The sequence below is a fragment of the Acanthopagrus latus genome, chromosome 10, assembly GCF_904848185.1.
Source record: "Acanthopagrus latus isolate v.2019 chromosome 10, fAcaLat1.1, whole genome shotgun sequence".
NCBI lineage: Eukaryota > Metazoa > Chordata > Actinopteri > Spariformes > Sparidae > Acanthopagrus > Acanthopagrus latus.
The window spans coordinates 18,147,495-18,175,184 of NC_051048.1; the positions used below are offsets into that span (position 1 = coordinate 18,147,495).

Below are 27,690 nucleotides of genomic sequence, written 5' to 3' on the forward strand. Positions count from 1 at the left end.
GATTTGATATGGAAATCTCAATCAAAGTTGTCACTCCGGGTTAAGGAGATGAAATGAGATATGACAACATGTCAAACCTCTCTGAGGCGAAGACAAGATGATGGTCCTTTTAGCTAACACGCTCACATGCACGTCTGTAGAACACAGGATCATAAAGTAGAGTCAGTGTCCACGCTGTGTGATTTGGATGTGATGTAAAACGACTTCACATGGTTGTTTAAACACATCAGCGGTGGTAAACGAAGCCATGGCGGTCGGGTCGCATCTCTGCAGTTGCATGCTAATGCCGTGAATGAGACTCCGGCCGCAGTCGTTCAGTGGAACCACATTATCGCTCGCAATTCGGGGATCAATCATTTCAAACAATAGCACGCAGCATTCATACGTTTGACCCGGAATGGAAACCATGTGCTGTGAGGGTTACTGATGGTCGGACTGGAGGAGCGTGCTGACAGCTCTGGATGGCCTTGAGGTGCACATCAGCCCGGAATAACTCTCCGAACTCGCAGCTCTATTTCTTTGTGCGAGAACGCTCTTTGTTGCCACTGTTGGCAGGAAGTCAATCGCATGTATTAAACTACCCCGCGCTGCTCGCCAGTCATCGATAGCCCTAAATGACTGCATATGGAGTCTTGGCTTTGGGCGTCTTTTTGATCAGGTTGAGATTTTAATGGATTTTTCCTCGCCTCTGACAGATGAGGTGGGTGGGGGCGGGTGCGTGGGTGGAGGTGGGGGGTTGCAGCCCGGCCCAGGACAGACTGCAGGCAGCCGGTGGGGTCACTTGAACCTTGTGGTTGCAGAGCAGAGTGCTGAGATGCAAAGAGCCAACGCTGCGCTCACAAGTGTCTGACAGCGGGAGAGTCAGGAAGTCTGGCGACTGTAAACCCCACCCGACCTGACCCCTCCCACCCTCGCCACCACCCTCATCTCAGACACTCCAGGGCACGCCAAGTGGGCACTTCTGCACACAGACCCGGACTAATACTTCTGAGGACATTTGTATTGATTCACAAAGATTCTCTGCAGACGTGTGCTAATTATACCCAAACTGATCAGAGTATAACTCCATCGTTAATCTACGGAAGGGTTCATTCTGACATTAACGGTATAATCTGTCATCCAAATGTAAACAGAGGTGTAATCACACCACTACAAACCACAGGGAAAGACAAAAACAAAAAAAAATCATAATGATCAGTGTTTTCTTATTGATCATTAGTGTTGCATCGTTACCATCGGCGTAAAATAAGTTCATAATGTGAATTAAGGTCACATAAAAAAACACAGGATGATGATTTCCTGTCAACTTTATAATCACTGTATTTAATTGATCTATGTCTGGGAAAAAAATTACAGATTGGACCTTTAACTCTGAAAACCACAGTTATGGACTTATACTTTTTTTTTTTTTAAGAGCTTCGGAAGCTCTCTATCTCACACACACACACACACACACACACACACACACACACACACACACACACACACACACACACACACACACACACACACACACACACACACACTGTTTTTAAGTCTATAGCTGTTTTTTTGTTTTTGAACAAACTTGCAAATAGAACCGAAACCTTCAGTTTTATGTTTTAGGTAAATGTACAAACCCTAACTTTTCAAACTGGAACATTTAAATACTAATACTAATACTAATACTACTACTACTACTACTACTACTACTAATAATAATAATAATGATAATAATAATAATAATAATAATAATAATAATTCTGCACTAATTACACATTTATGTTCCAATTATGTTATCTAGACATTTAAAATGATTTTACATAGTTTACATATGTTATTATTAAAACTGTAGGTATAAATTACACTTCCAGGCAGATGTTTAATGTCCTTTAGATAAAGTTTGTCCCAACAAGATAAACATATACTGCATCTATTTAAAAATCTTATGCTAAGAAATAAGAAATAATAATAAGAATAAAACTGCACACTGCATTATATTTCCACAGTGTCACTAAATACATGAATGTGAACTCACAACACACATTGTTACTGTCTGAGCTGACAGGTTGTTGTACCTGGATATTACTTGTCTATATGCACTGTTATGAAGTTATAGGCTGTGAGTTATAGATAATAACACCTCAGTTATTTGGTGTAATTGATGCTGTTAATCTCAGTGGAGTTGAATTATTGATAATGTCATGTTTAACACTTACAAGCCTACTAAACATGTCAAAAACTTAAGAAGTGCTGCTGATAATTATGGAAAATATTAATATTTTCAAGATTGTGTGCATTACAAGTTTAAAGTATCTACTTTACTTTGATTTGTGAAAATATAAAAGAATAAAGTGTTTGTGTTGATATTTGGTTTAACTTAAAAAATACGAACAGGGAAAAGTTATTCCTTTATTTCCTTCTTGCGCATTAGACGCGGACATATTCCAGAAATTGTCCCTGAGCTTAAACAAGTCATCCTCTTCATCTCCTCTGTGGGAATAAGGAGAAACAGCAGGACTCAGCATGCACAGCAAAGGTAGACGAGGACTTCAGTGGAGAGAACAACAGATTTGCAGGCAGACTAAGTGGTTGAGTGAGCAGGTTAGCAGTGACGGGGCCTTGAATGGCTGTGACAGGGAGAAAGCAGTGAGAGGCTCCGGCTCTGAAGGGGGAAGTGACCCGGAAACAGTGTGTGTAAGTGCAGCTCGCCGGGCCCTTTAGGAGGAATCTCTCCAGAAGCACTGATGCAAGTCCACCTAAATACACATCTCTCTTATTTCTCTCGCTCTTTCTGAAGAGACGCATTACTCGGCGACACTCGTGCACACACACACACACACACAAAGAAAAACAGTGTGTGTTCGTCTGTGTGTGTGTGTGTGTGTGTGTGTGTGTGTGTGTGAAGGGGAGGGACCTCTGCCTGTGCTCATCACCTACAGACGTGTAACTAAAACTTCCAGTGAGCAGATTTTCAGCACTTTATCAAGGAGTTCTTAAAAATGTAAGAGCGTCTCGTGACTCGGTGACGTCTGCGTGACGTCAGGACTTTGTCAGTGTCTTTGCTCCGGTTTGATTTTGAGGCGTGAAAATGTGCATGTTGCAACACAACGCCGACGAAGTGTGTAATGAAATAATGATTCAAGCAAACACACTTTAAAAAAAAAAAAAACGTTAAAAAAACGTTAAACTTTTGTCCTAAAGTCTACATGCACAGTTTTAGGAATACATTTTGGACTTTTTTGTCTTTTATATGACGCTATCATGACTTTTCCAATGCAAATATTACACGTGTGTTTGTTGGGAACCTCATTGAAAAAAAAACAGTCAATTTAAAGTGAATTAAACTTTAGCTGACAGTTGTCTGACTGCTAATGAACAATGAAATACTTCATTGCTTTATAAAACATTTATTTTTCATATGTAAAAGTATATAAACATTAGTTCTGACTTTATTATGGGCCTCAAAATACAGTTTAATATTAGTGTTAGTGTGAGGGATCTTAAAGGATCACACACATGAATCAACCTGATATAGAACATTTTCACATTTCCACCACATTCTGTTGATTATTGAAGTCATACGTTAACAGATCTGGTGGTTTTTGTAGTTTCACCCTCTGTTGTCTTTACAGCTGTTTGTCTCAGATCAACAGATTTGTACCTGTGTTTTCAACATAGACAAATGTTTGGTTTTTTTTCCTTTTTGTGAACTGATACTTCTTAGAATTCTTAGGACAATCCAAAATATGTTTACTGTATGTGATTTAGTTACATTTTAGTTTAAGTCAAAAACATGTTTTGGGTTTACAGTTTTTTTTTTTTTTATTAATATTAATAACAGTCTTCTGCAGATTGAAATATTCTGATAAATAGTAAGACCACTGAAGTTAGTTGTACAATTAAGAAAAGCTTCAAATCAGTGTGAACTCAGTTTTAGCGGATGGTTTCATCACTGTGTCACAGGATGAGGCCTCAGACAGCCTGGAGCCTGACGGGGACTCACATGCTCCAATACAGCTTCAACAATCCTTCAGTTTTTTAAAAAGTTTTTAACTTTTTAAAACTCTTTTCGACCACTGTGTTTTTTTTGTTTTTGTTTTTTTAAATGCAAACTAATAGTAAAGAATGAGAAAAGGGTCAAATGGTGAAGTTTCTGAACAACTTGTGAAGTGAAAATGATGCTCAGGATGATCAAACTGTTTAGTTCTGTGGTCACTTAAACTTATAAAGCTACAAATTAAAGAGAAAACTGAATGGAAAAAAAACACAGGGAAATATTGATATGCATTGCTTCAAATTCAAACTGTGGGTAATAATAATAATAATAATAATAAAAATAATCTGACATTTTCAGTATTTTCTTCCTCATCTCATCTCAGTGGTCAGCACCACTGATCAGCTCGTCTTTGGCTCTGACGCAGAAACATGTACAAACTCCCTGTTATTGATGACAGAGTTTTCCAAAAATATTCAAAAATAACAAGACTTATTTTAATTTAAAAATACACAAAATTAAATGAAAAAAAAAATACACACGCAAAAAACCACAGTAACTAATCAAACGCCTTCTGTCTGAACATAACTGGAGTCAGTCACTCTGATAAAATTGCAAATATTACACTTTTATTGCAAAATTCGTCATAGTTCATGATATACTCACTGTAGTCACAGTCTGTCATATGAAAGGTCAAGTGGAAGCAAACGAGTGGCCTCATAATAATAATAATAATAATAATAATAATAATAATAATAATAATAATAATAATAATAATAACAACAATAAAAACTATATAAATTGCTCCACAGAAACTCATTAAAAAAAGACAAGAGTTACACATAAAAGGACACACGGGCGATAAAATCAAAGTGTTACAGGTCTGTGCAGCAGAGAACTGGATACATTCTTCAGATGACGTGACTGCGACTAATGAAACTGCAGAGGAACTTTAATACATGCACACTGTTCTGACTATAAACCTTCTATTTAGTATCAGCACCAGAAATTAATAATAATAATAATAATAATAATAATAATAATAATAATAATAATAATAATAATAATTAGGGACGTAAAAAGTGTCACATGCATGTCTTGGGTTAGTTGATATGTTGACATCAAAGTTGGGATTTTTTAAATTTTTTTTTTAATAGAGTAAAAAATGAAATAAAAATAAAAGATACAGAACCGAGCTGAGTGTCCGCAGGCAGACAGGCAGGCAGACCGTCAGTCTGCGTCGAACAGGCCGAAGTACTTGCCGGTGTTGAAGTAGATGTAAGGCGCAGCGTTCGCGGCCGGGTACACGACGGGGAACGGCACGGGTAACAAACATCCTCCCAGCAGGCTGCTGTCTTTGTAAAAAGTCGGTAATTGCACGTTTTTCCCCGCGTCAGAGAGGTGCTCGGCGGCCAGCGGCCCCTCCATGTCCGTGGACAGCTGTCTCTTCAGCTTGTTCCGCCGGTTCTGGAACCAGATCTTCACCTGGGTCTCGGTGAGCTGCAGGGAGCTGGCGAGGCACGCTCTCTCCGAGCTGCTCAGATACCGCTTCATGTCAAAAGTGGCCTCCAGCTGGAATATCTGTCTCTTGGAGAAGATGGTGCGCGTTTTCTTCTTCACCATGGCTTTGTTAGAGTCCGCGCTGAGCTGCTGCTGCTGCTCGGACGCGTCCTCGGCGGTGCGCGCTCTGTGCGCCCCGGGACAGGATCCGGTGCTCAGCGGCGGCGGCGGCGGCGAGTCCTCCCCGCGGTCCGCTCGGTGCGCTCTGGACTTGGTTTGCGCTGTGAATGAAGCGACACAAAGTGCGTTGATGCAGCGGTAAAGACTCACTCACACTTAGAGAAGAAGCTGCACAATAACTGCTGTAACCTGATTTATAATATATATTATAATAATGATAATAAACCAGTCCGCCTTTATTTATTTTTTTTTATGAAAAAATCATCTTTTTATTGCTTTTGCGCGTCATTACACCTCTGAGCAGCTCTCTCAGCCTTATTCTGTCTTTTCTTCGAACTTTCTTTATCTCTCGTCTTCTCTGTATTCTGATTATATTCCCAGTTACCTGTCTCGTCCGATCCGCTGTCGCGCCTCCTCCGGACGTCCCACAGCTCATCGCAGCGCGCTTGGAAATCCTTCCTCTGCTCCTTGGAGCCGTCCGGGTCTCCGCCGTCCCGCCGCTTCAGGTTGAGGATGTTGTCGATGGTGAACGTCAAAGAAGCGCTCCGGCTCGGGGCGTCCTCTTTGCTCATGCTCCCCGGCATTTCATCCGCTCCTCCGAGAATCCCGAAAACACCGGCGCGCCTCCGGACGCTCCGAGCACCATTGCTCCTCGGCCGCGACTATCAGCCGGCGCGGGAGGAGCCGGCGCGACGTCCCTCACCGACCCGGAAGACTGCGGTTTAACAGCTTGTGATTGGTGAAGGTTGTGGGGCAGATGAGGGCGGGATGCAGATTCACGTCTGGCTGCCATATTGTAGCTTTAAACACTTTTTTTTTCCTGTCATCACATTCATGCCTGCTCCTTGAAAGCGGAGCTCCTTTGACTCGGAGCGTCACTGAGGGAGCTTTGGTTCATATTCGAACTCGGGCCACGAGATGTCACAGACCGAGACGTTGTTGTGTTCTGCGCCACATTCACACGTCAGCTCCGACAACTCTCTAACCACCGAGGGCAGGAGGAGAGTCACAGGAGCCCGAGGAGAAGTGTTGCGTTCAGGGGCCACGAGCTCAACAACACTGAGTCTCTGCAGCAAGACTGATGGGTGTGCTGTGACCGATCAGCTGTCACCTTCATCCTCTTTAATCCAGCATCAGGCACACACACACAGGCTACATGTCTCAGACGAAGGAAGGAAGCAAACACACAGTCTGTGCATAGGTTTTATTCACACGTGAACATCATCAGTGTACAAAAGTCTGTATTAAAATCCTCTTAAATAAAAAAAAAAAAACTGTGTTCAAGAATATATTGCTAGTATCGTGCTCACGGCTATCAAAAGATCAGACTCCACAAACACCGGCTGTGTTTTTTTGTTTTTTTTCCATCAATCATCAAGTTTCTACGTTTGTGGACAGGTTGAGTTTTACTTTGCATAATACTCCCCAGGTGTACAGGGTCAGATGAGGGTCAAAACACATTCAGAGCTTGTGATTGTCGAGAGAGAATTTGAAGGAACGTCTTCAGGAGACGGGCAGGTCAGAAGTGATGTCAGATCAGTTTTCTGACCAACAGATGCAGAGAAAGAGCGTGGTCGGCCCTGATGCCGGCTGATGAGACGGGGTCAAGGCTCAAAGTTCACTCGTGAGGTCACATTTCCCTGCTTCCCTCACAAGCATCTCTCTTTGTGTCGATAAGTTTGATACCTTTTTCCACACACCCTCGAACCTCTCGCACAGAGTTGACTTTTGCTTTACAAGCTCAAAATCTGACCGTTGTTTTATTCTCTATGTGGATGATGCAAACATTTCCTGGGAGGAATCATCACAAAATACAGCTCTTTTTGAAACCCCCCCCCAGGTGGACGGGACTGTGAGCAGCTTCCTTCACAGTCACTCTATCTCAACCTCAAGATGACTTAAACTGAGAATCAGACACTGCTAACATGAGGAGCGTCTCATTGAAAGGATTCTGTAAGCAGCAGGGATCACGGTGGCTTCCTACAGGACGAACGATCCACTTTTTACCTACGTGTGGCCGCATCTGTCAGAGCTGCTCCTGGAAAACGTCTTAAAGGGGCAGTATGTAGATTTGGGAGAAGAAATTCAGACTCAGACTGTACGATATCAGGGAGGTAATTACACAAACCAGAAATACTGATCTTTTCTGTAACTGAATAAACAACCTGCTCTCAGAGGAAAAACATATATTTATATGTTGAAGCTATAAAGGTGGCACAAAATAAAACGGTATAAATTGTGTTGTTCTTTAAGGTCAGTTTGTTGTCAGTTTATTCAGAAGAAAGTTTGTTGATTTATTAATCAAAAAATGAGTTCGCAATCACAATGTCTTCCCCAAAACTATGTACCACTCCTTTAAGGACCCACACAGGATGACTCCACTTCTATAACCTAAATCTTTATTTCTGCGGCATCTTTATGTGATTAACTGGCGTCAGAAGAGTCTCAGGCGTCGCTCCTCACGGTCACACCAGCCCGCTCATCTGTGGCGTGAGGAACGACACCGGGTGTGTGAAGTGTGAAGTCAATGGGAAGCTGATGGAGTTAGAGAAGCCGACCAGCGGGGGCGACACTCGAGACAGGCCGCTCAGCGTCACCGGCGCCGGCACGCTCTCGCGATACAGCACGGGAACCCTGATGACCCTCTGGGCGGCGTAGCCGGTGGCGGCGCTGCTGGCCTCCATATCGGCGGCGATCTGCCTCTTCCACTTGTTCCTGCGGTTCTGGAACCAGATCTTCACCTGGGTCTCGGTGAGCTGCAGCGAGGCGGCCAGCCCGGCTCGCTCCGTGCTGCTCAGGTAGCGCTTCAGGTCGAAGGTGGACTCCAGCTGGAAGACCTGACTCCGGCTGAACACGGTGCGCGTCTTCTTCTTCCTCGCCACTTTGACGTCAACTGAAAGGAGGAGCGGTGCAGCTTTAATGGAGCGTTATGGAGACATTTTCTTTATTGTTACGTTGTTGTGATAAATACAAAGTTTACTCTGTAAACCGTTTCTGGACCTTCACGGCAAATTAGCATCACAGCATTCTCATCAACAACTGCAGTCGATGGGAACTTGATTTAAAACGTTAAATGGATCCATAAAGCTCATCCGGTGTGACCCAAGTCTCTGAAATTGGTTGTAAAAGATGTTTTTTAAAACCCTTTTTAGAACCAACATCTTCTCTGTAAATGCTAAGCTAAAAGTGCTAACACACCCTGTCTCAAGTGGGTTCATGCGCTCAACATCATTTTAATTCAGTTCGAGATCTCAAGGCCTTTCTGTTGTTCTTTTTAAATTATTTTAACAAGTCGATGAAACAAGTCCCCAGTTACTTCAGCTGTTTAGCAGAATGAGAAACAGTTCTGCTGTGAGGCTCATGAAAAGTTTTGCTGACGAAACCTCACCCAGCTCTCCGTTCACACGAGACTGAGTAGTGACTGAATTGTCATTTTTGGGTGAACTGCTCCTTTAATACAAAAAGCACTATAACAGGGATGGATTTGCAGGCCATGTAAATAATTTAAAAAAAAAAACGGCATCACATCAGGATTCATCTACTTGGCCGAACGTAACAAACACAATGGTCACAAAACAGAGTTTGTGCTGTTGTGTTGTTTTCATTCTGAGTTTCTCAAATCATGCAGCAGTAACACAATAAAGTTGTGTAGCAGAAGGATAAACTGGTTTTAGATCCGCCGGTGCACATTAATCACAGAAAAACTCATGACTGATGGGAAAACAAACACAAAAATACATTAAAATATGTATTTATGTATTTATTTATTATCTATTGGTGAATTTCTTCCCTCTCTGGGTTCTCGGAAGTCTTTGCTCGGACCTTGAACGCAGCTCTCCTCCAGGTCACCAGGATCGAACCGTCCTGCATTTTACATGTTTTGGACGAGACGAACCATCACGCTCTAGGAAACGTTTTAGGAGCAGAGCGCATGCGTGGTGCATGCAGCAGGCCGCAGAGAAAAAAAAAGCGCTGACACTTTCTTTTCAAATGATTATTTTTAAAGGTTATTGTCGCTCTGCTCTCACCTGTGTCGCAGCCGTCCTCCCGGGAGAAGCAGGAGGAGCGCGCGTCCTCCTCCTCCCTGTCATCCGTCAAACTGTCGTCCCCCCTCTCCGCCTCCGGCTCCTCGGTGTCCTCCGCCCGCCCGGATGAAGTTGGGGAATCCCGCTCGCTCGTCGGCCCGGGCTCCGTGCGCGGACCTGCGGGGAACGTGAACAAATAAACCCTGCGCGCTGTTCAGGCTGATCGGTGTTTTCCAAGAGATCTTTCACCTTCTGCACCAAATGTGCCCGCTCCCGCTCTCTGCCCTGCCGCATCCGCTCCGGTCTATTTTAAGCTTCAGACATAAATAGTTGTTTGGGTGCCAGACACTGTGCGCCGGGCTGATAATTGGGATCTTTTACGCACGAAAAAACGAGGATGAAACCTGCTCCGTGTCTACTTGTGACCTATTAAAGAACGGGACTTTTACGCACGGATAGGGGGGATTTTTGTAGTCTGAACATGAAATCTGTAAATGCTTCTCACTGATTTGTGCCCCGGAGATCGCTGTTCTACCGATAATAAGTGCTGCTTTTAACCACGATCATCTCTGTAAATCACTCCGGATCGAATGTGCAGACAGTTACAACAGTGATGTACGACACAGACACAGTTACTGACAGGCTGGCTCACTTCTCGAGGTGCTGTGCGCTCTGCTCGGTGACGTCCCGCTCCAGCTCAGCACTCCAGCGCCGTCCACGCGTTGCGTTCCCGGCCCGGGACAGATCACGGGCCCGTGGACGCTTATTGTAACTCCCTGGTTCTCCACCTGCTCCTCGGAAGCCGCTCTGTACGTGTTCCCCAGCAGATTCTCAATGTAGAAAGACGAAGCTCTCGACAGAGGTCCCAGCTTCGATCTCGGCGCTTTATCGTCAAGCATTTTCACTCCGCTGATGGATTCACACCTTTTATCAAAAATCGAATCAAATCCCAGATGTTACAGAATCATTCCAGGGTGTGTGTCTCGTTTCCAGCCAGGAGTGTCTCCTGCTCCGCGTGAACCATCCCGACGCAGCCGGTGAGCGCAGAGAGCTCAACTGTGAAAAGGTCCAGACACAAATCTCGTCTTAAGGAGACGATTACTCCAAAAGAAAGAAAGAAAAAACCCCTCTCGACTGTCTCGCTGTTCAGAGCGTCTCTCGGAGGCTGTGATCGTCTGCCTTCAGGGAGCGGGGATGTTGTATTTAGGTCAGCTGGAGAGCAGAGCGGAGACTCGGTGTTGTCCTCAGGCTGGAGACGCGCAGAGCTTCATGTTGAAGGCACAGTACCGCCTATTGGCTACAACTGTGCATGTACACTGTGGATTTATGATGCAGCCAGCAGCGTGTGTGTGTGTGTGTGTGTGTGTGTGTGTGTTCCTCTCTGCGTGTTGCACGACAACACGAATAATCTGTTTCCGCCTAAAACCCACAGCTACACACAGTATATGTTATTATGATAATAATATTTATATAATTATAATCACCATAAACATGCTTTTTTGTTGTTTTTTTTTCAATCAGACGACTTTAACTTTTCTTTCTGGAAAACACGGACAAGAAAACACGCCGATCCTTTTTTATTTCTCTGCTCAGCTGATCAGAAACCAGAAACAAAAGGCCTCAACATGTAGCATGAAATTAAATTAGAAACAAACATGTTCATGTGTTATTATTAATATTCTTATTAACGCCGGACTGACCCGAAACTTCTCAACTCGTCTTCAGTATCTGACTCCAGAACCAGCAGTCTGACAGACTGGACCGTTTGATACCTGATCGACACCCGTCATGTCATCACGCTCATTTTTAATTCTAATTCTTCAATTTGTTCCTGCAGAAAAATAGTTTTCTTTGAACTATTAAACACGTTTTAATGTTTAGGATGTTCATTTAAAAGTTGTTTCATTAGTTTGATTTTCATTTACCTTTTTTTAAATGTCAGGGTCTGTATCAAATCAAATAAAAATGAATTAAATAACACGATTTAAAGGAGCATTATGCAGTTTTCTTTTTGGTAAGAAATTTGAGTCAGAAGAAAAAAAAAATCTGTTCATAAACAAAGTGACCTTAGAGGACAAAACAATTCATACTGTTTACTTTGTTTATATGTGGCGGACCCTGCCACCTCTCTAGCTTCAAACAGTGTTCTGGGACCTTATTTTCGTTTTATACAGTTATGGAAAAAAAAAATCTGAGTTTGTATTATCACCTCGTTAATATTGTAATGATTTCTGTTACAAGAACTACACAGTGCCCCTTTAAAGGTCCAGTCCGTAATAATTCCCAGCTCCTCAGATGCTGACACCTCGAGGTGACGGCTGAGCTAAGACTCAAAAATCAACTTTCTTACAGATTGTACCATAAAGACATAGATTTTTCAATTGATTTAATTAATGTTTATTGATTTATGATTATTTTTTGATTATTTTTTCCTTTTAATCACAGTATTTAAAAATTACATCTTCCTCTTTCCTCATTAAAAAAAACCCCAAAAACATAATGTAGATACGAATTTGTAAATATTAACTCTGAGTCACATGATGTCTCCTTCTTCACAGCTCGGTCCCATAATTCTCAGTGTTTGTGACTTGGGGGGCTTTAAGTTGTCTGAGCTGCATATGGAGTCACGACTGGCTCCAGACCAGCGGTGATGTCACTGACTTGCCTGGTGCGGACACGTGGTTCAGGTGAGAACTGAGACCTGCAGGTGAAGGAACACAAAGTTAGAGTTGATTAAATAACTTGAAGAAAAATGTTATTAAATGTAAAAAAAGAAACAAGTTGGCAGAATAAGGAGAGATCCAGCAGCATCCTGCTGGTGCATGGGAACATGTTATCCCCCCAATCGGAGCCGTGTGGCCCCAACACAGGCCTCAAAACACTGTCTCACTTTCACACTGATTAACCGGCTGAGACAGAGGCATTTCACCAGGGTTAAGAAATCTCTCTAAAGCCTAATATGAACACTCAGGGCTCGCTTATCCACCGAGAATACATTTATTCCCTTTTCTTGGAAAGAGCCCCCGCGACCCCGAATGTCCGTAGATGGAGTGACAGTGCGCTGCGGCTTAACATGAGTTAATTAATGCTGAAGGTGGAAAATGTTTAGTCAGCGTCGAGAGCTGTGAACAGAGGAGTAAACCACCAGTGTGTTTGGAGTGATAATAGGATTGAAACACTATGAAAAGCTTGCTTTCATGTGGAAAAGAGGCTCTGAACAAAACGCGCAGACATTCCACACCGGAGGTTTTCAGGCCACTTTGGCTCAATCCGACTCTTTCTCTACATCACGCCGCGAAGAAAACACGACGCGGGAGGACGAGAGACACAATGAAGAATCCCTAAAAGAGGAAAAGTGAGCGGAGTCTGTCTGCGGATGAAATCCCTGCACAGCTGACCGGGCGTCAGCGAGCAGAGGCCCAGAACAACAAACCGCTTGTTTGCTCTCAGGAATTACTCACAATTGTTCTCTTTGTGCCACTAAATTGACTTTATTAAAGCCTCTTTGGCCGTAATAGCCTATCAACCTAATACTCTGGATTGTGGTCGGGGTGTAACACCTCCGTGGACATTATTATATAAAGCTTTCATTAAAAAAAAACACCAAATTAGAAGGAAAGTCGATGCACAAATGAAGACATAAATAAAGCAAATATATTTATCAGTCTTACACTGTGTATTCCACATTATACATGAATACACTCAGTAATTAAATATAGGTAACACTGTAAGGAGAAGAGTCATATGTTGAATGATATGGTGGAAATTTTAAGTGGCTTAAACTATTAATTTGATCCTAATCTGATGTTTGTTCTCACTGTTATGAGTGTTTTTTGTTGAAAGAATGATTTGACTTAACATGAAAACACTTTGAATCTATAAATCAGTTTCTTTAACTAAACAAAATGTACACACAGTCTATTAATGACAAAGTTTAAGATGACTTAAACCTGTTTGATTAATGACCAAAACATGAATGTAGTATCTTATTAAAACATTATATATTCATATTCCAATGAGTGACAGTTAAAGGGGCAGTATGTAAGAATTTCTGGTCGAAAATGTCCAAAGATTCACTGAAATTATCAACAAAATGTAAATAAACAGTAGTTTTAACATTATGATGTTTATGTAGCATGCTCCAGAAATATCTAATGAAGTTAGCATGCTAACCTGCCAGCAAAGCTCCTGTGCTATCAGTGTAAACAATGCTAGTTCCCCTGAGCTCCCAGTCCGAACAGCTATAGCTTCCCCGCTAACTGCAGCTAATGGCAGCTACAGTCAGCAGCAGTTAGCGGTCACTCTGGTGATATGCCGCCTCCTGTTTCCTCAATTCTTCCATTTTTGCACCTTTCAAACAAAATCTTCAGATAATATTTAGAAAGTTTGATAATTGAGAATTCTGTTTGATTGACAGTCACCAAACAACCAACTGACTGTCATCAGATTGTAGTTGGATCCTGATTGGTGCTTAGAAGTGCGTGACCTCACAGTGAGCTAAATGAAGCCCCGCCCACCTCAGATCAGTTAGAATGGCAAAGAGATGCATTAATCTGTCATGTTTATAACCAGAACTACTGGAACTAATTATTTCAAGAAATACAACCATGCCATATTTTAAAAAGACGACAACAAATATTAGAAAAAAGTCCAACAACACTGAAGTGAAACTTTCCTTCTTCTTTCCTGCTTTTGCCCTCTGACCCGTCTGATTTATCCTCTGACCTCTCTGTGGGGCCCTGAACCGGAGGTTAGGAACCACCGGTGTAAGATCTCCAGCCATGTTGACTAATGGTTTTTAACATTTAGATGTTATGTGGCGCTATATTAGTCTAGTGGAGTTAGTGGAGGCATATCTTGTCATCACATAGTTATTGGTCAACAGTTCAAGCTGTTTTGACTTCAGAACTGTTTCCCAGGGTCTTTATAAAAGTTGCAGGATGAAGAGAAACGTTGCTCCCTGATGTTTCCATCCCCCCCGAGCAATAATTTAGATGGACGTGTTTTTGTGTCCGTCTGAAGCTGAAGCTGAAGTTAGAGAATGAGCTCATGCCACGCTAACCTAACACTTCCTTCCCTGTCCGGCCTCGTTGAGGAACATTGCAGCAAGGCATGTTCAAGATCTCCTAATTAACGATGGCACTGCGGCTCTGCAAGGTACATATGATGCAATGAGGAAGTTAACCTCTACGTGTCCCAGAGCACAGACGCCGAGGACGGGAACAAAGACACATGTGGCTCACAGACAATAGTTTCTGTTGGTTCTGGTGACGGCTGAGGCGACATGCGGTTAACTTTGTTTCAGCAGCACTGGGTTATAGAGCAGCTTCTCTCCGCAGGCTGTGAGACTCGATTCATCCTCAGCACTTCACTGTACAAGCAGTTTTGATATGATGATGGATCTGACCCAGATTGGTCCGAATCTGACCCAGTTTCACGCATAAAGATTATGTATTGGAATTATGCAGAGTACGTAGAATGATATTAAGACTGAGGCTGTTTTCAGTCCCTTGTATGTTTAATCAGTCTTACACATTAGAGGTGTGTCCACAGGTTTAAGGGAGAACAGCTGCACAGGTGAACAAAGTAATATGAAGCCATTTGTGGCTCCAGAGGAAGCTGAATGGAGTCTGATAAAACTGCCTCTGGTGATGTCACTCAGTGGCTCATTGCATTGTGGGTAGCCAGGTTTTGAAAAGGGAGAAGATTGAGCGGTATTGTTGGTTAATAAAAAGGCATGTTTTGTGAGCTAATTGTGTTATATTTTCAAAATCTTAATCTGCACAGTATCAGTTAAAGGTGCAGTATGTAAAAAAAAAACCCAGAACATTGAAAAAAAAAATCAACTAACTAGATTATCAACAGAATGTGAAGAAATAACAATTCTGACATCATGTCAAAGACGTCTGTTGTGTTGTAGAGACGTCTGTTGAAGTCGGCATGCTAGCCAGCTACATCAACACCCTACCAGTCCTGCTAGAGTCGGCTAATACAACTGCTAGCTGCACTGCTAACTGAGTTCACAGCTAACAGCAGCTATGTTAGCAGTTAATACCCTGCCCCTTTTTGTTTCAAGTATATCGACACCATATAATATTTAGCTCTGAAATGTGGTGGAATGTAATTTTAAAACATCAGAGAACATTATTATTTTTTTAATCTTTTTTTATCTTTGAGCAAGATAAATATAGTAATTAGCTTTAATAAAAATCATTTTAAAGCTACAGCGTGCGTGCCGCTGATTACTTTGATTTCCCTGACGACATCTCATCCATTACAAACCCGTCATGAACTCTAATCCGGATTCTAATCCAGTATCATTATTCCTGCAGGATGAGAATGTATTAATAATGGTCCGCGGGGGGAATCCTCTGCATCATTACTGGCCCTATAATGGGCGACGCAAGCTGTTGAGGTTAAAGCCACGGCCTACAACGCTGCAGTGTGTATGAGGTCAGCGAGGTCCAGACATCTGAGGTCGGCCTGCACAGAACCAGTCAACCAGAAGGCCCCTTTATGTCACATTGAGCGTGGGGCTATTGATGAACATGTCTGATTTAAAGCCTCTCCTGCGACTCCTCTTCTGTGCTTCGTTTCCGTTTGACTCTTTTTCACATTTTTCTGCCCTCAGAACCCCAAATTCGTTCCCATCAGATGAGGTTTTAAGCGTGCTGTTTCCCCCGGCGGGTCGTGTCAGATAGGTCAGCGTTGGCCCCTGCGTGAAAACAGACCTCCGGGCTCCCGCTGTCACTTATCAGAACTGCTTCTTAATCTGCGTTTTTATACCTGCTCCCCAAACTCCAAAAAGAACACTCTTGAGGTTACGAGCATCGAAAGTGACACATACTTCTGCTCCTTAATCCCTATTAGCCCTCACCTTACTGCACCCGGAGCCCAAATGCAACGGGACAAACCAGGAGGGCATTCTGGGAGCTGCTGGCTTCCTGCAGAAGTGTCTGCAGGCTCACACAAAGGGCTCTTAATAACAGTTGTTTTTCATCTTTTTTTTTTTTTTTCTTTTAGTTTGAGCGTTATCTCTTCAGCCTGGAAAGAAAACATCTGAGCTTCGGCTGGAACAAACTCCCAAAGCCGGTTTGTTTAACCCCTGGACGGCACATTAACCCCTGTTAGAGCCAGCTTGTCAGCTCAGCACAAAGGAAGAGAAGCTGCTTGATATTTAGGGCCTATTACCACAAACCGCCCTCTGTTGTGTCCCAAAGAAAACAATTTCTCCTCAAGAGCTGCAAAAATACACATCATCATGCATTTTTAAAGGAGAGAAAAAAAAACAAGATTTCAGTGTCGTTATCTTCAGAAAAGTGACTTTTATGCACCTCAGAGCTGAACAGGGCTGTTTCCCGTGCATGTTAAGGTGATGGAGGTTAATCGCATGAGATAAGTGCAGCCCAGCAGGTACAATACACCTCCACAGGAAGCATGTTATCCCTCTGGGTGGGAGAGACGGAGCACTTGTGATGGATTACAAGGCCCGCCACAAATACCTGAGGCTTATGGGACATCAGATCAATGAGAAAACATCAGCCTCCCTGTAATACCACTAATGTCTTTCACTGTGCCAGGAACTGGGGTCAAGTCTGGAAGGTAGAACTTGATTCTCGATGAAAAGCGCATTGAGAAACGTTCAACCTTTCGAAGCTTTTAACCAGACAGACGTCTTTAAAAAGAGCCTCCTCCTCCTCCTCACCTGTCTTCCTGCTGACCCGAGCGCACTCTATCTGACCCGGGACTCTCCGGTCCAGATCTTTTTTCTAACATGCCAGCTTAAATAAGGCGAAGAGCGGTTATGGAGCTGAAGACCCCCGAAATAGAGGAATCGCGTGAGAAAGAGGCGAGCACACTGAAGGTAGCAGCTGACTGAGTGGAGAGTGCACCGCCCCCCGAGGTCAAAGCACTTCTGTCATATTAGCTTATACACGGGGTCCATATTTTCAATAAATCATGGCCCTCAAGGATCGCTGGGAGTGCAGGGGCCATTAGAGCCGTCCTCCATGTGGGCTCCCTCTGCCTCACCGCTGCTGCTGGACTGTGGTGAGGGAGCAAAATAATGTGTCTGATTTAGATTTAAAAAATTATGTTTTATTAACTTAAAAATGTCTTAATGCAATAAAAAAGTGAAGCTTTGTCTGTATTTGTGACAGGAAGCTGAATTAAAAAGTAGGGATTAAATTTAACAACTTCAAAATAATTTGATTACTTCACTGTTTGAGGTTATTGATTTCCCTCCTTTTTATTAAAGTAAAGTCAAGGTCAGATTTCACTGTATATATTAACTATTATGAACAAATTGTCAATCATTAAACTTTAGTGACATTTAAAAAGTTGACTTCTTTTAATAATTGTTGACAATAAAAAAACAATAATCCTGAAATTACTAAGTAAAGTAGATTTATATTTGAGTTAACAACTTGAAATGTTTACTTGTGTTTTTTTTTTCTTTTTTTTTTTCAAAAAGCGAAGTCACTTTGTCAGATTTTACAAACAATTTATTAAGCAAATATAATTCGTTTATAATCATCAAATGACATGTAAAGAATTTTTATAAGTGATTTTTATTTACTTTGAAATGTTTAATAAATACTTTAAACAGTAGGTAATGTTTAGAGATGAACTTTACAATATTTTTAAGCAAATATAAATATGTATAAACATCAGCTGACATCCAAATATTTTTTATAAATGAACATTTACAAAGAATTAAACAAACACACGGTATAAAATATTATTAAACATTTTTTTTTTAAATTTAAAGTGTTTAAAGTGAAACAACCATCAGGTCTGACTGAAACTGTAAATATAACATTTATTATTTATGGTGATCATAAAGTTATTAAAGTGTGTTTACACAGCCAGAGTTTTTAAGTGACTGAATAAAACATAGAGGTAATAATTCACTAGTATTCTACAGAAGTTACAAATGTGTTTACTCGGTTTCTCCCTCAAGACAGCGACAGACATGTCTCCTCCTCTGGTCTCCTCCTCTGGTCTCCTCCTCCCGTGAGCCTCCTCTGGTCTCCTCCTCCCGTGAGCCTCCTCTGGTCTCCTCCTCTGGTCTCCTCCTCGGGTCTCCTCCTCCCGTGAGCCTCCTCTGGTCTCCTCCTCTGGTCTCCTCCTCCCGTGAGCCTCCTCTGGTCTCCTCCTCTGGTCTCCTCCTCTGGTCTCCTCCTCGGATCATGCCTCCTGATTAAACATACATGCAGCAGGAGCAGAGCAGAGGAGAGATGGAGCCTCCTCTCTTCCTCTCTGATGTCGCCATCAGATCACATCTCCTCAGAGTCTCGTGTTTTTCTCTCCTCCTCACGCGAGTCCTCCGCTGCCCCGGGAGTCCAACCCGCAACCCCCCGACCCGACTCAGACCCGACAACCTGTCAGGGTTTGATTTTCAATCGCTGTCTTTCGTTTTTGTTTAGTGGAAGCACTTTTTTTTTGAGGAGGAAACTTTGTGGTGACGCGCTCACAGGCCGACGGCAGAGAGACACGTCATCAGTGTTACATGTTGTTATCGCTGTTAATAGTTGTATCGATAAAATTAACAAGAGGGAAACGTCTGTACAGAGAGAGGAACAACAATCAGCTGTGCTGGCTGAGAACACGGATTTATTTTATTTATTTAAACTTTATTAAACCGCCGTGAGGTTCTGTGAGAGACAGAAACGAGAGTGGAGCTCATCATAAAGTGATCTTGATGCTGTGAGCCGGACTGAGTCACACAACACAACGAAAACTACATTAAAACACACAAAACACACACGCGTTTGACTCCAGCCTGTTACTGTAAGATACAACTTTTGAGACAATTTTTATTATTTTGTTAAATATATAAATAATAAATAATAATAAATCAAATATAAATATAACTCTGTCAAAATACAAGAAGGCTACACAAGTGAAATTAAACTGTAGTTATTAGTTATTTAAACATTTACTAACGATGACGTGTTTTATAAACCGTGTGTTTGTTCTGTGATCGGTGTTTATAATCGTCTGCTTTGTAAACGGTTGATACATTTTTTTTTATTAACCTTTACTATTTTTACTATTTATTTATAAATTAATTAGATTTTTTGTCAGCAGTTAAGTAACCATTAACTAAAGTTTATTGAATTTACTCATCACGGTGATTATGACGTGTTATAGATGTTTTAATCTATGACACGGTATCATATTTTATACATTAATTATTTTATTCTGTTTCTAAAATCTTAATCTGGAAAATAATTAGATGGGTGTTGTGAAATTAAAAGTCCATTTCATTTCAAAGTAAAAGCACCTCAAAGTAATCATCGTACTTAAATAAACGTACTCAGATTCCTCTGCACCACTGTCGAGCTGAATTCAGACCGGATTAATAAAACCGGATCAGGACGTCAGCGTTCCGTGACAGCTCGGTTCTGATTGGCTGAGCTGGAAAACTTAAATGTCTGATTGGACATTTAAAAACTTTCCTGAAAACAAATCGACACAATTTGTCGCAAAAAAAAAACACGTCACGGTTCTTCTGATGAAACAGCTTTTACGTCACGACCCTGCAGAAAACACACCGAGCCACACCGCCTCGATTCATTGATTAATTAATGAACTAACAGATGGATGCTGGTTATTCGGTTGCTCGACAAGATCATTTCTCAAGTTTTTTTTTTCCACACAATCTCTGACGTTTTGCTCCTAAACAGAAATAAAAACATTATTTTGAAAATGATTTTTAAAAGATTTGATTGAAAAACATAAACAACATAAACAACAACAACAACAACAACAACAAACAAACAGTCTCTTGGTGTAACAGACGCCTCGTGTGTCTCACTGGACCTGATTTTAATCTTTTAGAAAACATGAAACAACACAACGGACCGGATGTGTGATTAACAAATGTCAACAGCTCATAATTAAACATTTTTACTTAGAGACGTTTACTTCCGGTTCGGTATTAGAGGCTATAAAACACACACACACACACACACACACACACACACACACACACACACACACACACACACACACACACACACGTCATCTCTTTCTACATCTGAGTGTAATTTCTGTATAAACGCTCTAAAAACCTTCTGTGACACATAATTACATCAAATCTTGGGAACTGATGTAATAAATCCAACAATAAGCAGAAATTATTTCGTCCCACGTACAGTGTGTGTGTGTGTGTGCGTGTGTGTGTGTGTGTGTGTGTTAACGATCTGGACGCTGTGACATGCAGGAGACAGGCTCATTGATCACTTGGGGTCTCAGGGGGCTGATGGAGGTCACTGATTTTAAAACTCATCTCACTGTGATACGTCTGAGCTCGGTCGGAGTGGAAGAACAGAAAAAACTCACTTTCATCTCGGGCCTGTTGTCCTGAGTGTTGTCAGTCTGGTTTGTGTCACTGTAAGAAACAGAAACTATCCTGATGGAGAAATAAATCTCATGAACAGTTTCGGCCTGTGACAAGCTTCAGTTTGATCAGCTTCACTGATCCAGAGAACACGAACACAGCTGGAAGTCATTCATACAAACACAGTCTCAGGAGACTCATATGCTCTGTATGAAAAGTCCTGGAGAGATACTGAATAAACCAGAGCCCAGTGTGTTATTCTGTGTTCTACAGCAGCAGTACAGTGCAGTAGTGTAGTGCTGAAGGCAGCCAGCTGAGGGCAGCAGAGCTCAGTTTAAATCAATGAGTGTGTTTATGGAAAGTAATAGAGTATCAGGTGTCAAGAATGTAATATTAATCATCAGGCTCCTTCTGTCAGATCTGTGTTGTCTGTCTGTGAAACCAAAAGCATCTGCTGTGAAGATTTAATAGAGACTTCTAACTTCTTTTAACCACGTCCGCTGTCATCACGAAACACACGTTGGAGTTGCAAGATATTTGAAATTCACTCTGACTGTGTCCTAAATGCTCAGATGAAACAACCCGACCTTCTCCTGACAGTGCAGCACGCTGACTCCTGCAGGATGTGCTGACTTCATGTTTACGGCTCTGCTCTTCTGTCACTAGATGGCAGCGTCACACCTTCGTCCTTCAGCTTCACTTTGCTCCAAATGTCTCAATTGCTGCTCCTGTGTGAGGCACGCCATCATTTTTATATGCACATTGTCTAACCCCAAGCTGTACAGACGTGAATGCTTAATGGATTTAAGCATAGCAGGTGATGTGTATCTGTGTAATGAGGGAGGGTGTCGCCTACTGAGGGCAACATCCCATATCAAGGTGTGCATAATTATTAGGCAGCTTCTTTCCCTCAGGCAAAATAGGCCAGAAACAGATTTAACTGACTCTGAAGAGATGCAGCGCTGCAGATATTGGGGCGTGATCACAGAACCATCAAACGTTTTGTTGCAAATAGTCAACAGGGTCGCAGGAAACGCACTGAGGAAAAAAAAGACAAATTAACTGCCAAGGATTCGAAGAAGAATCGAGCGTGGAGCTACCAGGAGCCCGTTATCTTCCAGTTCTGTCATATTCCATAGCTGCAACCTACCTGGAGTACCCAGAAGTATGAGATGCTCAGCGCTCAGAGACATGGCCAAGGTAAGGAAGGCTGAAACCACCATCCCCACTGAGCACAACACATACGCTGAAGCGTCCAGACTGGGCCAAGAAATATCTGAAGACAGATTTTTTCAAAGGTTTTATGGACTGTTGAAGTGAGAGTGACTCTGGGATCAGTAGCTGGCACAGAGCTCTGCTTCGAGTCAGACGCCAGCCAGGTGGAGGTGGGGCACTGGTATGGGCTGGTGTTATTAAAGATGAGCTGGTTGGACCTTTTCAGAGTGAAGATGGACTCAAAATCAACTCTCAAACCTACTGCCAGTTTTTAGAAGACACTTTCTTCAAGCGGCGGTACAGGAGGAGGTCTGCATCTTTCAAAAAGACAGTGATTTTTATGCAGGACAATGCTCCATCACATAAAGGCCTTAAAGAGGGAAAAGTTCTGACATGGCCCCCCTTCCTCACCTGACCTGAACCCAGCTGAGAACTTGTGCCCAATAAGTGCAAATATAGATATTCTCCTAAGAAAGCCAAAACCTCACTTTTACTTTCTTAAATATTCATGTTTGAGGTTTATTAACGTTTTGGATTAAAAATAATCCTCAAAAATAATCCTTAAAAGAATAAGACTCGCCTAATAACTGTGCACACAGTGTATATAGAATATTTTTTGTTGACTACTTAACTGATGTTTCCAGTCGGTGACGGCGTTTCAGTTTTAAAAAGACATCAAGTCTATCCGAAAAATATAAAGACGAGGGTTACAACTCTGTCACTTGTTCCAGGATTGATGTCCTTCATCCATACCTACAATCAGACTGTCAGACGTCACACAGAGCTGAGATAATATCATACAAATAAAGGTTATGTAATACATATATTATACAGCTTTATTTATGAGATTATATAAATGTTGTTTTGTGGTGCAAATTCACCAGGAACTGAACATCACAAAGGACAATGAAATGATGTAACACATACACACACAGATACAGAAATAATGACAATTGGCAGAAAATGCAGTGAAATAATAACATTATTATTATATGTATAATGTGTTGCACTGTGTTTTCTTGAGCCTCAGTGTCATACATCCTCATACCTCATGTTGGAATGGACCGGGCTGTACCGTACAGTAAGTAGAGCACAGTCAGGACTTATGCTTATGTCTTATTCCTTCTTCCCCGTACACAGAGAGGCTATAAAGCCCCGGTCGCAGCCAAAAGCCAATCAATGTGAAGCTCATTAATAGATAATTCACTTGAGGAGGATTGGAAAGCCTCATTTGTCAAGAAAATTGTGTGAGCCGCTGCGGAGCAAAACTACATTATCATCTGTTACCTGAGATTATTATGTCTCTGAGCAAATGTCCTGAAGCCCGAGATGTTTGGCATTAGAGGGGAGAGACGCTCGAACACATCATCACATGGACCTTTATGTTGTCATGATGGCGCTTTATGTCATGCGGCTGATGCGATGGACTTTATTTGTCTGTCCTGTGCTCCTGCTGGATGCTCTCCGGAGCATTTTGCAAATTGCAGCGAGGCCGAAACCTCTCGTTCATTTTGGATTTCGAATTGGCAGGATCAGCGGGCACAGACCAGGATCCCTCTGAACGCCACCTCGACAGACCTTCAACCAAAACGGAGCCCAGAAACATGAGACTAAGCTTGTTAATGTCACCGCTCAAAAGCTCAAAGCACAGGTGAGACGTGAACTACGATTCCCACTTCATCATGGTTGGACCAAACCTTGAAGTTAGGACTTGTAGATCTAACGTGATTCAGCAGTCAGGATGCTTATTTCTTGCCTCAAACTTGTTCAGAAATCTTTTTTGGTGGACGGTCTACTCATGCTCAAACACCAGTGGCTCACAGAACGTCATATCAAACCTATGGATGGGTGGAAATCTGCCAGAGCAAAAACACAAGTTCACAAAGCTCATCATTTATTCCATGACTTGGAGTTGACATCTTGACATTTTTGGAGAGATCGATTCACCTGACTTATCATCACACTGCAGACGAGTGTGAGGCTGTCCAGGATATCATTTAAGGCTTCGCCGCTTCAGTTACACTTTTGTGTGATTATTCAAAGCTTTGACACGAGGAGGACGAAACTCGTGGTCATTATTTCATTTACATGATTGTAATTACACATCTGATGAGACGTGAGGAACCTTCAGAGGGGCTGTATGTAGTCTGGAGAGGAAATTTAAATGCAGATTTTAACGCTCACGATATTAATTAGGTAATTATACAAACTTGGAATATGGTTTTTACACAAGTGAATCTTTAGTTCAGAACATACAAAAAAACCCTAAAAGTATCAATAGATTTTGTTTTTTTTCAGTGAAGAGATATCTGCATGCTAACCAGCGAGGCCCGGGCCTGAACACCGCTTCTCCCAGCGGTCCATATCTCCTGTTGTAGTGGTGGAAACGCCGACGTTTCCCTGGTAGTCTGGCTAGCTGCACAGCTAACAGTAGCTACACTTACTGGTGTACACAAAGTACACAGCAGGCAGCAGTTAGCGGCTACTCTGGTGATACGCTGCCCCTGTTTGTCTGGAAAATGAACTCAAGGTCACTGATTCTCAGGTATGTCACCCTTAAACCAACACGTCAGGAGACAGTTCACCTCAAATCGATAGATTTAAAAAACTTCCATCATCCATCTCCTGAGGTCAGTGTGGTCGCACACGGACCTGTGAGAGTTGCACATTACCCAGAAGCATCATGACAAGATTAGGTTAACATCCAGTGTCTCGGGGCTCTGAGCTGTCACTGAAATCCAACAAAACAAGTTGGATGGAGCGGTTTGCTCAGTGAGCCGACCTGTCTTATGCTCAGCGGAATTAACACCTGCCCGGATTCAGAATTAAGACGAGCACCAGTCTCTGGCAATTATGCGCGGCTGGCTGAAGACAGGGCGAACGCTCATCTGAGGCTACGGCTGCGTCTGCGCCCCTGTGCATAATGTACAGCTTAATTCATTACAGGGAGGCGGAGGGCTGCTTTCACATGCACACAGCATGCCTCTTCTCTCCACAGCCCATCAAATCAAATTAGCCTTTTAGGGGAATATGGCCTGTCAGGAGCTACTTGTGCAGAGAAAGTAATGCAGAGAGAGGAAAAATATAATAATTGCACAAGGAGAAACACTTCCATCACAATGCAAATGAGAGTAACTGGGCTTTTATATCAACAGGATTTTTAAAAAATTGGTGTGCGGGTGGCAGGGCTCTCTTAGGAGGCAGTTCCAGGGAGAGCGGCCCGACTCGGTCATTTGCATCGCCTCCAGCTGTCTTTCTTCTTCAGCAGCCCAGACACAACCGTGCAATAGAAAATCGGTTAACTCCCGAGCACAACACATCTTATTTAACGAGGCACTGACCCGCAGAACAGCAGCTCTCAACAGGCTCTGCAGAGTGACCAGCCTTGATACATGTGCACACAGCACCCGTCTGATGACTGAGGCTGTATTACTGAAGCAACTGGTCGCCTCTTTCAGGAGGTTTGTCCTGTGTGTTCTCCACCAAAATCCTTTGGCATGAAAAAGGTTCAACAGAACCAATCAGAATGTTTATTTACAACACAGAACATTCAGGGTAGAAACCCCCAGCATCGCATTAACTAGGAGCTTTAACACAACTTTTTAGGCTGTCAGTATAACAGGTTGATTTCAATTAATCAATCATAGAAACAAATAACCGGATCCACGGTCCTGTGAGCTGAAGGAGTCGGTGTGTTTACAGGCGAAAATACAGCACAGCGCTCACCACCACCCACGACGCAGACACACCAGCACACATGTACCAATGCTCACTGCGCCGTAGGCCACTGGAGGAGGTTACGGCGTCAGCTCTGTGTGGAGCCTACGTGCCACCATGAATCAGCCGGTGATGTAACACCACAGGACAACAGTGAATAACAAAAAAGTCCCAGATTCTGCTGTACTGTACTGAGAAAGAAGGAACTGTTGATAGGAGCATCGCTTTGCGTAATTAACGCAGTAAACTATTGCCACACCATCAGAATATCACCTCCTTGTAAAGCTTAGTTCCATATAAATGCACAGATAATTTGATGAAAAAGATAAAAAGGAGCCTCATATAAGAAACAAGACTAAAATCAAAAACGTGAGATCTCACCTGGTTAGTTGTTGCTGGAAGAGGGACATGGGATTAAATGTGCATATGAAATGTGTTAATCGCTTAAACAAGAAGCTAAGCTAAGAAGTGGTAATGTGTTGCTCCATAAGTGTGTGCAGTGAATAAATCAAGTGTGTTATGTTGCATACGGTGCGCAGGCAAAAGGCTTCCCCAGGCAACAGACACCTCTTTTAAAGTTCCAGGGGCAGCCAAGTGTAAATTGGTTTGGGGTTAGTAAATGTGTGTATTGTATTTTAGTAGAAGTAATATGAAGTATATTTGTGTATTTTCTCTGTTAGTTGATGTAGATTAGGATGTATATAGGTCACAGATGATGTGGCGTAGATACAGGAATAAAAACAATGGTGGGTTAAACATGAGGTGGGCAGTGGATCCCGGTGAATGGATTCTTCATGGGTAATTGGTTGTGACACCCTATAAATAGGCGCCATTTTGGCAACCTTAAAGAACCTCCTTGGTGACCCACCTCAAACCTTGCCTGTGGATCATTTTTTTGCAGTATCATCCAGCCGTAACTGTGATCATTCTCACAGCTGCATTCAGTGATCGATGCTTCTCGGCTTGCAGGACGGTGGCGAGCGGAACAAGCTACTGCTCAGGTGAGTCGTTCAAAAACCTTCATTTTAGCAAACTCTGCTTACACAAACAATGTTCTCAATGCTGGTGTTCATGTGTAGAGAGTTTCATGTTGTGTCGAGCCTTCTTACTGATTTAAAAATAGCGATTTTGATGCTATTTTAAAAGTGCCTGTAGCACATGCACTGAAAATGAGTTTGACCCAAAAACAAAAATACAGTAAATCTTAGAAGTGCCTCTTTCGTCATAATTATGCTTTTACACGAAGGTTTGAGTCGGGTACATTCACAAAAAATAGCCTTGGTTGCATTTTGGCGAGAGTTTCACTTTAAAGTTTAGATCCTGACATTAATATGACCATGTTCATGATGGAAACTTATTCTGGGATTTAAACGAACCTATACAGAGGTTGATCTTCAGGTTGCACAGTAGCCTTTTACCTCCTTACAGCCTCCCTGATGGTTCTGCTGCAGCCTCACTGTGTTCTGTCTTCTCACCTTCTCCTGCTAATAATAGTGTGAGCGTGGCTCTGCCAGCTGCAGCTGTGTGTCCCCCTCCACCTGACCCTGACAGGTGACAGGACACAGGTGGTCAGCATACCTGTCACAGACCTAAAACCTAATCACAGGTGCTCACTAATCCAGTGAAAGTCTTGTTTCCTGGTACACCTAACAGCACATTCAGACACAAGAGCAGAGAAATACATTAATCAACAAACAGCCAAGAATCAGTGTAATTCTGATGAATTTGTA

At 42.4% G+C, this 27,690-nt stretch overlaps 2 protein-coding genes and 1 long non-coding RNA gene across 8 annotated transcripts in view; 1 reads left to right on the forward strand and 2 right to left on the reverse strand.

Moving 5' to 3' along the window:
* The window catches only part of LOC119027339, a 41,869-nt gene extending 23,147 nt beyond the window's left edge, over positions 1–18,722 (forward strand). Inside the window, exons 3-4 of one of the 6 annotated variants that reach the window (XR_005077349.1) lie at positions 12,240–12,368; positions 18,644–18,721. This is a non-coding gene — a long non-coding RNA (uncharacterized LOC119027339). Of the gene's footprint in view, positions 1–3,945; positions 4,104–6,037; positions 6,166–12,239; positions 12,369–16,704; positions 17,857–18,643 lie in introns of those variants that run through there. The other 5 variants (XR_005077348.1, XR_005077351.1, XR_005077347.1 and 2 more) reach the window with 5 other exon arrangements.
* LOC119027338 (homeobox protein HMX2-like) lies at positions 5,067–7,480 on the reverse strand. Its single transcript, XM_037112459.1, has 2 exons — positions 6,042–7,480; positions 5,067–5,757 (listed from the first exon to the last, which is right to left on the reverse strand). The coding sequence occupies exons 1-2, from the start codon at positions 6,238–6,240 to the stop codon at positions 5,207–5,209; spliced, it is 750 nt and encodes a 249-aa protein (XP_036968354.1). The 5' UTR covers positions 6,241–7,480; the 3' UTR covers positions 5,067–5,206.
* Positions 7,497–10,834, reverse strand: LOC119027337 (homeobox protein HMX1-like). The gene is made up of 3 exons (XM_037112458.1): positions 10,334–10,834; positions 9,685–9,858; positions 7,497–8,549 (listed from the first exon to the last, which is right to left on the reverse strand). The coding sequence occupies exons 1-3, from the start codon at positions 10,578–10,580 to the stop codon at positions 8,122–8,124; spliced, it is 849 nt and encodes a 282-aa protein (XP_036968353.1). The 5' UTR covers positions 10,581–10,834; the 3' UTR covers positions 7,497–8,121.
* Positions 18,723–27,690: the final 8,968 nt, after the last annotated feature.